This window comes from Thermobia domestica, chromosome 8 (assembly GCF_964235325.1).
Source record: "Thermobia domestica chromosome 8, izTheDome1.hap1.1, whole genome shotgun sequence".
Classification (NCBI taxonomy): domain Eukaryota; kingdom Metazoa; phylum Arthropoda; class Insecta; order Zygentoma; family Lepismatidae; genus Thermobia; species Thermobia domestica.
Window position 1 is genome coordinate 52,751,002 of NC_137461.1, and position 13,031 is coordinate 52,764,032.

The 13,031-nt window shown below is 33.9% G+C and overlaps 1 protein-coding gene across 1 annotated transcript in view; it reads right to left on the bottom strand.

The window, feature by feature from the left end:
* Window positions 1–13,031, bottom strand: part of LOC145692896 (leucine-rich repeat-containing protein 47-like) — a 53,242-nt gene that overhangs the window by 16,116 nt on the left and 24,095 nt on the right. The window contains exon 4 of the mRNA XM_081768450.1: window positions 4,680–4,918. Within this exon, the coding sequence (XP_081624576.1) occupies window positions 4,680–4,918 (239 nt within the window). The remainder of the gene's footprint in view (window positions 1–4,679; window positions 4,919–13,031) is intronic.

A 13,031-nucleotide genomic window follows, 5' to 3' on the forward strand; every position in this document is an offset into this window, starting at 1 on the left:
TTTTACGCAATAAGTAAGGGGAATATTCAAACACTTAAAACAATTCACAAGCCAGTTGGCCAATTTACACGTGGGATGGCGTTGACCTGATATAATAGGCCTAACAGGAACTTCTGCCTTATGTAATTTTGACAGACCGCATATAATAGGTAATCCGAGATTAGATATTTTAAGAGCTGTCCTTGTTGTTGAGTTCAGAAGTTTAAAGATTCAAAAATTACAGAAACCTGTAAGCAGAATAGAGATGCAAGGGCTCGGAAAAAACAGGCTTTTTTGAAGAAAGAAAAAAAACTTTTTTCTACTTCGCTTTTTGTTTGGGAAATTTTGGGCTTTTTTGAAAATTTCGCTTTAAACTGATAATGCAGACTTTGTTTCGCTTCTCTACAACAAAAAATCATTTAATTAGTGGTTGATGCAGATAATAATATGAAACCTCGAAAATAAACCATGAATTTAAAAAGATCTTTTAAAAATTCTTAACATATTTACATTATGAATTCCAAAGGATTAACCAATATATGTAATAATATTTTAACCTCTTATATGCAATAAGTGCTTAAAAAATTATACATAAATAACTAGCAAAATTGTATGTAGTATTTTTACTTCAAAATATCACACACCATCTTTTTGAAGCAAAATAAAGAAAAGAAAAACATGAGAGAAATATGCACATCAAGAGCTTCGTTTCGGGTAACTCTGTACATTCTTGACATTTTTCAGTTAAGTTTTAACTGTCATATACATTGTATGAATATTTCGAAAAATTTTTCACTGATTGATCACATACGTAATAATCTGTTACCACCTATCAGGTGCTTCGGATCTGCAAAATCGGTAAAGCTCCAAATTCTGTAATGCACTGACTGTTAATTAAGCTTGTTCAGAATCGGGAAAGTATCGAATTTTCTGTTCATGGATCATATACGTAATAGACGGTTCATCTGAGCATATGGTTTCCTAGGCTGTAGAATATATAACCACAATACGGTTTACCCAGTACTGAAGGTTTCTGAATTTTTAACAAGAAAATTCAACATATCGTTAGATAACTTTTTTTTTTTTTTTTTAACCAAAAAGAAAAAACTATGGAATATATTTAAAATGAGTGGAAGAATCAATCACTGTTCCAATTCACAAGAAAGACGACAAAATTGGTTGTAATAATTATCGAGGCATTTCTCAACATTCTATTAATAAGATTGACCCCATACGCGGATGAAATTATTGGAGATTATCAGTGTATATTTAGTAGAAATCGATCAGATATTTACCATTCGACAAATACTCGAAAAAAATGGGAATATATTACCCAGTACATCGACTGTTTATGGATTTTAGAAAGGCTTACAACTCGGTTAGGGGGAAACATTGTACAACATTCTTACAGAATTTGGAATACCGAAAAAGCTAGATTTACTAAGTGTCTAAATGAATCCCAGAGTAAAGTCCAAGTAGAAAAATGCGAGCTTCCACGTCGAGACTGGCCTGAAACAAGGATATGCGTTATTGACATTATTATTCAACTTTGTTCCGGAGTACGCTATAAGAAAAATCAAAGATAGGATCCAGGGCCTAGAGTTGAATGGTACTCACCAGGTTATGGTGTATGCTGATGATGTAAAGCTAATAGGAGAACAATCGAAAGAAATGCAGAGGCTTTATTAAACGCTTGCAGAGACATGAGTAAATGCAGAGAAATCTAAATACAAGGAAGTTCACAAGAATCGTAATATGGCAAATTATGAATGCGTTAAAATATCAATTAATACTTTCGACACAGTGGATACTTTCAAATATCTTGAACCAGTATTACCAGACCAAAATCATACCCACAAAGAGATTAAATGTCGACTGAAATCAGGAAATTCTTGTTATTATTCAGTTCAATATATTTTGTCGTCGCGAATTCTGTCAAGGAATTTAAAGCTTAAAATATATAAAATGATAACAATGCCTGTTATGTTTTATGGTTGTGAAACAATGGTCGCTTACGCTGAGGGAAGAACGCAGACTGAAATTATTTGAGAATAAAATTCTGAGACGAATATTTGGACCCAAGAGGAACGGGAATGGGGAATGGCGGGAACTTCATAAGGAGGAACTACATAATTTATACGGTTTACCAAACATCATTAGAGTCATCAAGTCTAGGAGGCTCAGGTGGGCAGGTCATGTAGCCAGAATGGTAGGAACGCTTTCAAAGTTTTAACTGGAAATCCAATCGGAAAACGTCCATTAGGAAAACCTAGGCCCAGATGGGAGGACAATATTAAGATGGATATAGCAGAAATAGGAATACGGAGAAGAAACTGGATTGAATTGGATAAGGACAGAAGTCAATAGAGAGCTTTTGTGGCCATAGAGAAAGAAAGAGAGAGAGAATACATTTAAGTTAAGCACAACAAACATGAGTGAGTGGTTAGCTTTCGCGCTTCTATCGTGAAGTCCGGGATTCAACCCCACATTCGACAATTTTGACAAAAGTTTTCTTAATCCCATCTGTGTGAATGTAGAGATAGTGCGTGTACTATGTGTCCTGGCCGACTACCTTTCTACTCGTTTTTAAATCTTTGTTATTACTAATTACCAGCAGTGATGGATTTGCGAAGAGGGTTAGGGGTGGGGGATGTCTTTCGGATTGAAGCCTCTACCCCGAAATTACGGAATTTCTAAAACAAACTAAATATTAGTTTTACCTTTACTCATAAACTTCAAGCTGTCCTCAAATAAAATAAAATAAAAAAAGGAATTTTTAGAAAAACTAAGCATTAATAAAAGCCCCTCCTAAAATACTTTTCTAAATCCGCCACTGATTATCGGTATAAAATAGTCTTCAAGGTTGTATCTGGAAGATTATAGCTGAATATACAAATGAAACGAAATATTTATTATGCCTGTACTCATAAACTTAAGCTCGTCTTAAAGAAAAGTTAGGAATTTTTAGAAAAAACAAACATTATTCAGAAAAACCCCTCCCAAATATTTTTAAAATTCGATACTGATTATTTCTATCAAATGGTATTTAAGGTTGTGTCCGGAAGATTATTGTTAAATCATTGCACAGCTACAGTATAACGGAAATGTGGAAGTACGCCCTGATGGATATATTGAAAAACATAAGTTTAATTATGTGCTAGAAGCTAGGGTTCTAAGCTCTAAGAAATGAAACACGGATGACTAAAAAGAAACGATCTAGAGAAGAAAAAAATGTCGATGATTCAGAAGTTAAAATAAGGTTAAACAGCTTCTAAAATTGTCCTCAAATACTACGTACTTTATTTTTACTTTAATTCATAAACCATGTGCTCCATCCATCATGATGGTAAATTCCAGAGCGAAATATGGCATTTAGGTCATGAAATCTGATTTAACTTTAGAGTATACTATAAGAAAGCTATTTATACAGAAAAATCATGACAATGAAAAAGCCAAAATTTCCAAAATTCTCGTTTTTTTTTTCAAAAAACCCGGCTTTTTATGTGCAAAAAACCATCGATTCAAAAAAGCCGGCTTTTTTGCATCTCTAAAGCAGAATGATATTTTCATAAACTTATAAACATTTCCAAAATAAACCTCTTTGTGAATTAAAATGCAATACAATGAAAAAACACAAACTTAAATATGAGTAACCATATTTCATCATTTGTGTGATAAGCTACCCTCATTTAATGCACGAAGAAACCTTCGACAACATCGAAACCAATGAGAATAATACATAAATAAAAACAAATTAAAACAATAAAAAAAATTGAATTATGCGTGTATCGAAGATGAAACTTCCACTGGATCGTTTCCAGTGTGGATGATTCACCAATATATTCTACTCCACAAGCGAAAGCAAAAGATAATGCTCAAGGCTATGCACATAAGTTTGTTACATATCATTAATGGAAACACACAACCCCATCTGAAAGTGTCTTACATTTTTTAATTTCAAATGTTCTTAATATCTAATTCTTAGCAAATAGAAATTCCCTGACTATTCTCGGTCTTCTTCAATTTCCTGATATTTCCCAGTTTTTCCAGATTTATCGCTACCCTGGTTGACTATATCTGAAACTCCACGTAGAAGTATCTCAAATGTCAACAATGTGGTACTTATACAGTGTACATCAAGGAGGACGTGGTTTTAGTGTCATTTTGTAGCAAAATACAAGTTTTGACTCACGTAGTACACTAGTTCAGAAACAAGCCACCGCAAGCGCTAGCGGCAGTTGAAGGAAAGATGGCTGCCTTCTCGAGCGTGCTAGCTGTGTTTTTTTGGTATGAAGAATCCAAATCTGCAACAACTGTTCAACGTAATTTTCGTACAAAGTAAGGTAAGGCCTATTATTTATCAGTGGCATAAGAGTTTTATTGAAACTGGATGTTCGGTAAGACACAACAAATCTTCAGGTCGTTCCCGTACGACTGAAGACGTTGTAGAGGAAGTAAGACTTCAGATGGGATGTGTGCCGCATCACACATTGAACCTCTTTAGGTATATAAGTATTTTGCTACAAAATTACACCAAAACCATGTCTGTAAACTAAATCAATAAATCAATTCGATACTATCAGTTTCCAAAGTTCTAAAATCCTTTTTGATACATCTTGTATTCTTTCATGATAGAAGCGACGATATAACATTGGTGTTACAAAGACCTTAAAAAACAAATTAAACAGTAGCTAACATACCTATGGATCCCTGAATAGGTATTTCTCTTCTTTTCCTTGCGAACTGCATCGGCTTCCTTCTGCAACTGCGAAAATAGCTCAGCACCTGTGAAGTCCTTCAACCGCATCAACGGCCGAAGCACTATTTCAGCAGGTGGTCTCGCAGTATACATTAAATTTCCCGCTGGGATTTTGGACAAGTCATGTGTTGCAATTGTTGCTACATTCCTCTTCTCACAAACAGTATCATGTAGTCTTGTCTGATGAGAAAAAAAAAAAAGTTACACTTAAAGAGCTTGTTCTGAAATAATATCCGAAAATGTTTTAAATACATCACTTAAGGGAGTCCATTAGTTTCTCCCTTACTTCTTCATGTACTTTCAAAATATTGACGAAAAATCAGTACTTGCGATGTGCTGTTTGCTGTTGGTACAGTTCATTGTCAACTAGTACAGATTCAAAATTGATATCAAAACGAAGGTCTTCACAATGGAAAATATTTTAAAATGAATTGTTCCTCTTAAGTACCATTTTGAAAATATTTTAAAACAAACTATTTCCTGAATATCAAAACAGTTATTACCTTTGAGAGTTTGGCAAGTTAAAAATCACTACGATATTCTGTAACTTGTTCTCATAGTAGAATCTTTCTCGAAGTATTTGAACCGCCATTTCATCCTTATTTTCTTCTGGTATGCTGGAAAATAAACTTCCTTCACGATAGAGATGCAAGGGCTCGGAAAAAAACCGGCTTTTTTGGAAAAAAAAAACTCGGTTTTTTCTGCTTCGCTTTTTTGCTTGGGAAATTTTGGGCTTTTTTGAAAATTCTGCTTTAAATTGATAAATCAGAATTTGTTTCGCTTCTCTACAACACAAAAAGTCATTTAATTAGTGGTTGATGCCGATAATAATATAAAACCTCGAAAATAAACCATGAATTTCGAAAAGATATTTCAAACAGTTTTACTTCTCAACATATTTACATTATGAATTCCAAAGGATTAACCAATGTATATAATAAGATTTTTTTTTTTAACCTCCTACATACAAAAGTAAGCAGGGTTGGCAAGAGCCATGGTTATTTTTGAAAATGCCAAAAGCCCGTTTTGGGGGGGGAGTTTAAACTAGGCTTTTTTGGTTTAAACCAGGTTTTTTTGGGTTTAGATATTTTGCTTTATGTATTTATATTACATATTGACAGAAATAAGTTTGTTTCGCCTTGGTGTTATTATGCAACAACGGGGTTATGCTGGAAGAGGTCACATAAGCTTAAAGAAGTCCGGTCAGTAAATTTCTTAAATTGAGAAACTCCCGCCCTAGCCATCGGGAAAATCCCGTCATTACTCTAAATGTAAAACAATAACGGAAAAAATCCTGTTATTGCTTTGCATGTAAAAGTTAAAGGTCAACGTATCATAATCAGTACGTTAAAACTGAGGTATTAAATTACAAATTTAGTGCGTACATATCATTGAAAGTACAATCCAAGCTAATGTTGGAAGCTACGTAGGCAATCGATAAATTTTGTCAATTTATATCAGTATATTTAAGCAAGCTTGGCTTCTTTATAAAACAACAGGCATTCAGGCATGCAGAAATATACAATTTAGTTTCGTTTCGTATGTTCAGGCTTAACATCCTTACGTAATACTGAGGTTATCAAGGAGAAAACTTTCACTTAAAGTGACATCCGAACCGCTACTTTGTTTACGCATGAAAGAAGGGTTGTGGTTTGACCGAGAATTGAACATGGGACACCTTGATTAAAAGGTGAAAAGGAAATAAAACTAATGCAGATGGTTTGATGTATGGAAACGTCACCATGAAGTTCACACGATTCGCATTTTTCGTACCTTTTAATTTTTTTCGGTTTAAACCAGTTGTTTTTATATATATATATATATATATATATATATATACATATATAAAACAGCTGGTGTAAACCAGCCAACTACTTCTTTTAAAAAAAATACTCAAATAAGTAGCAAAATTCTATGTAGTATTTTTACTTCAAAATATTCCATACCCTCTTTTTGGAACAAAATAAAATTAAAATAAAACATAAGAAAAATACTTACATTTATATGATACACTTAAAGGCTGCACACCTAGAGCTTTTGGTTTTGTACATTCTTGAAATTCTACAGTTTTATATAAGCACCATCACGGTTTATTCAGTCCTCAAGTTTTCTGCATTTTTAACAAGAGGGATTGAACATGAAGGGTGTGAGATAAGAACATGGTAACCCATAATTTTACTATTTTAAGAAATTAGAAATTTTCTGCTGCACAATCCATTTTGAAAGTCGGAAAGCTGATTTTTCACATAAGTCTATACATGAGGGATTAAACGAAGCGGTATGCGTTGCTGCCTATCTGATGCTGCGTAACTCAGCAATTGAAAATTTGTTTTAAGTACCATGTTCTTGGCTCATACCTTTCATATCATTATGGAACTCTCCCCACCCCACCAACACACACACAAAAAAGGACTACGGAATATATTTAAGTTAAGATAAATACAACTGCAGAACAAACATGATTGACTGGAGCTTTTGCGCTTCTATCGAGAAGACCGGAATTCAACTCAGCATTCGACCATTCTGACAAAACTTTTCTTCATTCCATCTATGAAGTAGAAATAGTGCGTGTACTGTGAATTGGCTGACTTCATTTTTTATTGTTTTTAAATCGTTATTATTACTAATTACCAGCAGTGACGGTTTTGCGAGGGTTAGGGGGGCGGTCTTTCGGACTGAAGCCTGTTCCCCAAAATTACGGAATGTCTAAAACAAACGAAATATCTATTAGTTATGCCTTTGCTCATAAAATTTAAGCTGCCGTCAAATAAAAATTACGAATGTTTAGAACTTTTCTAAATTCGCCACTGATTCTCAGTATAAAATGATCTTCAAGGTTGTATCCGGAAGATTATCGCTAAATATATAAACGAAACGAAATACAGTATTAGTTATGCCTGTACTCATAAACTTCAAGCTCCTCCCAAATAAAATTAGGAGATTTTAGAAAATGAAACAATCAGAGAAACCAGTCCCAAAGTACGTTTCTAAATCCGCTACTGATTATTTGTATAAATTAGTATTCAAGGTTGTATCCGGAAAATTATTGCTAAATCGTTGCACAGCTACTGTATAACAGAAATGTGGAAGTACGGTTAGACGGATATATTGAAAAACGCCCGCTTTGACGGATATATAGAAAAACGTAAGTTTAACTTCTGCGTTAGAAGCTAGAGTACTAAGCTCTTAGAAATGAAACAGACGACAAACTGAAATGATATCGAGAAGAAAAAAATTTCGAAGATAAAAATTTCGATAACATAAAGTTAAAATAAAGTTAAATAGCCTCTAAAATTGCCCTCAAATACTACATTCTTCATGTTAGCTTTAATTCGTAAAACACGTGCTCCATCCATCTTGATGGTGAATTTTAGAGCGAAATATGGCATTTAGGTCATGGAATTCTTATCTAAGTATAGAATATACTATAAGAAAGCTATTTAGATAGAAAAATCATGAAAATGAAAAAAGCCAAAATTTCCAAAATTCTCGTTTTTTTCCCAAAAAAGCCGGTTTTTTATGTGAAAAAACCGTCGATTCAAAAAAGCCGGCTTTTTTGCATCTCTACTTCACGATAAGTATTTTGTAAACGTGTAAGATGAGAGATGAGGAGGTGAACTACATACACTTCAAGTTGACGATCAGAGAATACAAGCTTCAACATAAGGTAGCTGCCCTCTTCAATCTTGTATCAATGCTGCCATAACTAGAAACTTCACAATAGGACACTAATGATGCTCTTTTTCTTTCTTTACTTTTTTTTTTTAAATTCAATTCCTACGGAGATTCAGGTAATAACTGTGTTGATATATATTATAAATCAGTGCGTAAATATACGAACTTTGGTATTTCTACAAACTCTTTTGTAAGTACTTGATACTTCGCAAAGAAATCATAAGTTATAGTACGATTTTCGCAATACTTTGAAGATAAAAATGAGTTGGAGACTGATAAACGTTTTTTTGAATATTCTTAAAAAGTAAAGACATTGTGAATTTACCGTTTGTTGATAATTTACAAAATAATAGAAACACACGGAGCAATATGAAAATTTTGGCTTCACATAATATTCAATGTCGTTATGGTAGGAATACAAAACGGAGTTAAAAAACGGAACAGACGAATATAAACATGTTTGTATTTGCAGACGATGTAATGATCTGGGGAGAAACAGAACTAGTACACAGACAACTGGATGCTTGGGACAAATGTAAAGAAGAATGTGACTTCATATAAGCCAAGAGTAGATTGAATTACTCATTTCAAGGATTATAACCAACTAAGAGCTTGCTAAGAAGGAAGGAAAAATCTACAAGGAAGCAACCTACAGACAGCAGTGTGTTTTAAGTACTGGGGTTCCGAAGAAGCGATTGTAAATGACTGTCTGAGAACTTACCACGAGACTACATTAAATAGGATGGTCTTATCATAGCGTAAACATCTAATATGGGTCAAGAAAACTAAAATGGAATCGCGATATGTCTTAGTGGCAGGGTGTTCTTCTAGTGTGTGGGATACCTGGTTCGATCCCAGCTAACACCAAGTAGGCTTTGTACTGGATATGCACTGTGTGCGTAAGTTTGTTCGGGTTTGTTTTCTCCCATTTTTTTTCATTCCACCACTATCATGCATCTCATTATCACCGTTCCCCTTAGCCTTGGTGCAAAATTGTGGGATATTAAACAAAAATAAATAACTAACTAACTAACTAACTCTATGGCCTATGGAACCCGGAGGTTCAATGCCGCGTTCACAAAAGCTCTCCACTGACTTCTATCCTTAGCTAACTGCATCCAGTTTCTACTCTGTATTCCAATCTCTGCGAGATCCATCTTAATATTGTCCTCCCATCTGCGCCTAGGTCTTCCTAATGGTCGTTTTCCGATTGGTCTTCCAGTCAAGACTTTGAAAGCGTCTCTACTTTCTTCCATTCTAGCTACATGACCCGCCCATCTAAGCCTCCTAGACTTAAACAAAAAAATAAATAAATAAATAAATAAATAAATAAATAAATAAAATAAAATAAAAAATAGTGTAACATACTACAGCAAATTATGGATGTGTTAAAATATCAAATAATACTTTTGATAAAGTGGATACTTTCAAATATTTAGGATTAATATTAACAGACGAAAACCATATTCACGAAGAAATTAGATGTCGAAAGCAGGGAATTCGTGTTATTATTCATTTCAAAATCTCCTGTCGATGCGAATTCTGTAGAGGAATTTGAAGCTTAAAATATATAAAACAATAATCATGCTTGTGGTTCTGTCTAGTCCCGGAACATGGTCGTTTACTTTGAGCCTGAGGGAAGAACATAGACTGAAAGTATTTGAGAACAAAATCCTGAGACGAATATTCGAACCCAAGAGGAACGGGAATGAGGAATGGCGGAAACTTCATAGCGAGGAACTACATAATTGATACGGTTTCCCAGACATTGTTAGGGTCATCAAATCTAGGAGGCTCAGGTGGGCAGGTCATGTAGCCAGGATGGAAGGAAGTAGGAACGCCTTCAAAGCCTTCACTGGAAGACTAATCGGAAAACGACCATTAGGAAGACCTAGGCACAGATGGGAGGACATTATTCAGATGAATCTCGCAGAAATAGGAATACAAAGTAGAAACTGGATCCAATTGGCTCAGGATAGAAGTCAGTGGAGAGCTTTCCTGAACGCGGCATTCAACCTTCGGGTTCCATAGGCTATAGAGTTACTAACATCCCACATAAATCTACGCTAAGGAAACATGGATGATGATGATGATGATGATAATAATAATAATAATAATAATAATAATAATAATAATAATAATAATAATAATAATAATAATAATAATAATAATAATAATAATAATAGAGGATGATGATGATGATGATGAAGAAGAAGAAGATGAAGAAGCAAAATTTACCAATAAAAATGAAGTTCCTAACAAGCATTCTCACAAAACCGAGAAAATATCAAATAATCCGGAAAATTCTCACCAGAAAGTATTCGGGAGAGAGAGAGAGAGAAGAAACTAAAGTACTTGGTATGGAAATTTAGAAGCTTACCTAAGAAATTTTTACACATAGGTCAGACAAACTGTCATATTGTCAAGAAACACGCCACAAGATGAAACAGAAAATGATGTGAAAGAAAAGAAAGGAAAAAAAACAGAGAGCCAAAGATGAAGTGGTACAAGAAAGAATTAAGCCGTTGGACAGGCATTCTGCATACCCAATTTCGGACAAGATGCTGGAGTCAAGAGGATAGTAATGTTATTCTGAATTCAGTAATTTCAGTTGATTAAGGAATTGCATTATTACAGAAGGAAATGAGCGAATACAGAAACTTGTAAGTTTAAAACAAGAAGCGAATAGGTAAATCCGGAAAATTTATCACTATGACAAATTTCTATAATATGAAATTAGTTTAGCAGCCAACTTAATCAGTCACACAAACAAAGAGGCGTGTATGCCTTGAAACTGTGAAATTAATTTTTTCGCACGTTCTAGGTAAGTTCTGTCTATTTGAAGATTTTAATATGCATCCAATAGTACTTGTGGGCAATTAACAGATGGTTATTATTAAATTTCGTGAAATAAAGATATAGCAAAAATACAGGGTTCCTACTCTCTTTCCCCCCAAAATTTCCAGGACAAGTCACCAATTTTCCAGGACTTCTACACAGGAAAGTATAACAGGATTGCAACTGTAGGTTCAAAACTCAACAGTAAAATGAAAAGTACAGTAGCTTATGCAGTTAATATTAACGCAAATATAGTATTAATACACAAAACGAAGTATAATGTGCTTTTATTTATTTATTTATTAAATTTCGATTTTTCTTTCTTTTTTGTGGGAAGGGGGGCTCCCAATTTCCCTTATAACCACCCGATCCACACTCATCCTGCACATGTATTTTCATTCTTTCTAAATGACATTCAAATTTTCAAACAACAAAAATCTATTTTTCCTACATGACATCTTAATTGCGTGATAGTGTGACAGCTATAATTAGGGAAAAGAAAAAATATATTACAAGTTTTTAAACTGAGTATGGTGTTGTGTGATTTCCTCATCTATATACATAACCTCTTTCTTCTTTAGCGAAGTTGCTCTACGGATAGCACTTGACTTCGTTAAAGTAAAGCACGACTTCTGCTCTGCTTCACGTCCAAGAAACTTAAAGTTTCTGTGGTATAGCAAGGAAATGAGTTCCACCTAGATATGACTTTGACACAAATAGCATTCATATGAAATTTTACTGAAGAGGAAGTACTGTTGTGAAAATAGACTGATTATGAAGGATTGATACTGGTACAAAGCACAGTTGCTTAAGGATAATGCTAGTGAAGACAGGATTCAAGAATGGATTGACAGAAGATGGACAGACATGGATGAAAGAAGAAGAGAGTTCTCCCAGCCAACCACTCTTGTTGGGAGGCAGAAAGTCCACCAACCATCCACATAAATCTTTATTATATATGTAATTATGAAAAATCTGACATTCAGTATTTCTGTAAATTTCAAGGAGAGAAATGCATTTTCAAGGACACTTTCAGGATTTCCAGGACGAGTGGGAACCCTGATTAAACACTTGGTTACGAGAACTATGGTACCTCCTAAACGACATGTGAAGAAGATTTAATTACGGGTCACATGAAATTTCACAGATCAGGTATCCAATTCTTTTTTTCAGTTTATTTCTAATCATCTCAAGGAACTTTTTAGGAAATACAACAGCATCTTACCTACGATAGTACTCTCAAATAACTGGGAAACCTCTAACGGAATATAAAAGCTTTTATACAAACACGATCACTTCTTCGGTAGTGTACTAAATCACTTGTAAATGTGTAGCACTAATATAGGAATGACTAAATAGAACATTCACCAGCTTAAAAGAACAGATCAAGAGACTTACAAAAGATAATTCTGTTTTACCTAGACATTTATTGGAAAGTAAATACAGTATTTAATTAGTAACACAAAGCCAAATCAACAGAAAGAATATTGTTTTTAAAGGTTACCATTAATTTAATTAAGAGCCAAATTAGGTTTGGATAGGAAAACACACAATATTATATTAAGATACAAATATGACTACAAAAAGAAATAATTTACATTTTCAAGCCACAAGTTTCATCTTCATGTAAGGACAATCTTAACGGTCCACACTCTTACTCATTTATGAACTACCACTATCTGTTTGAAGAAAAAAAAAATAAAGGATAGGAACAGCAGATCAGGGTTGGCTGGTTTAAACCAGCTGGTTAAAAATAAACAATAAATAAATAAATAAAATA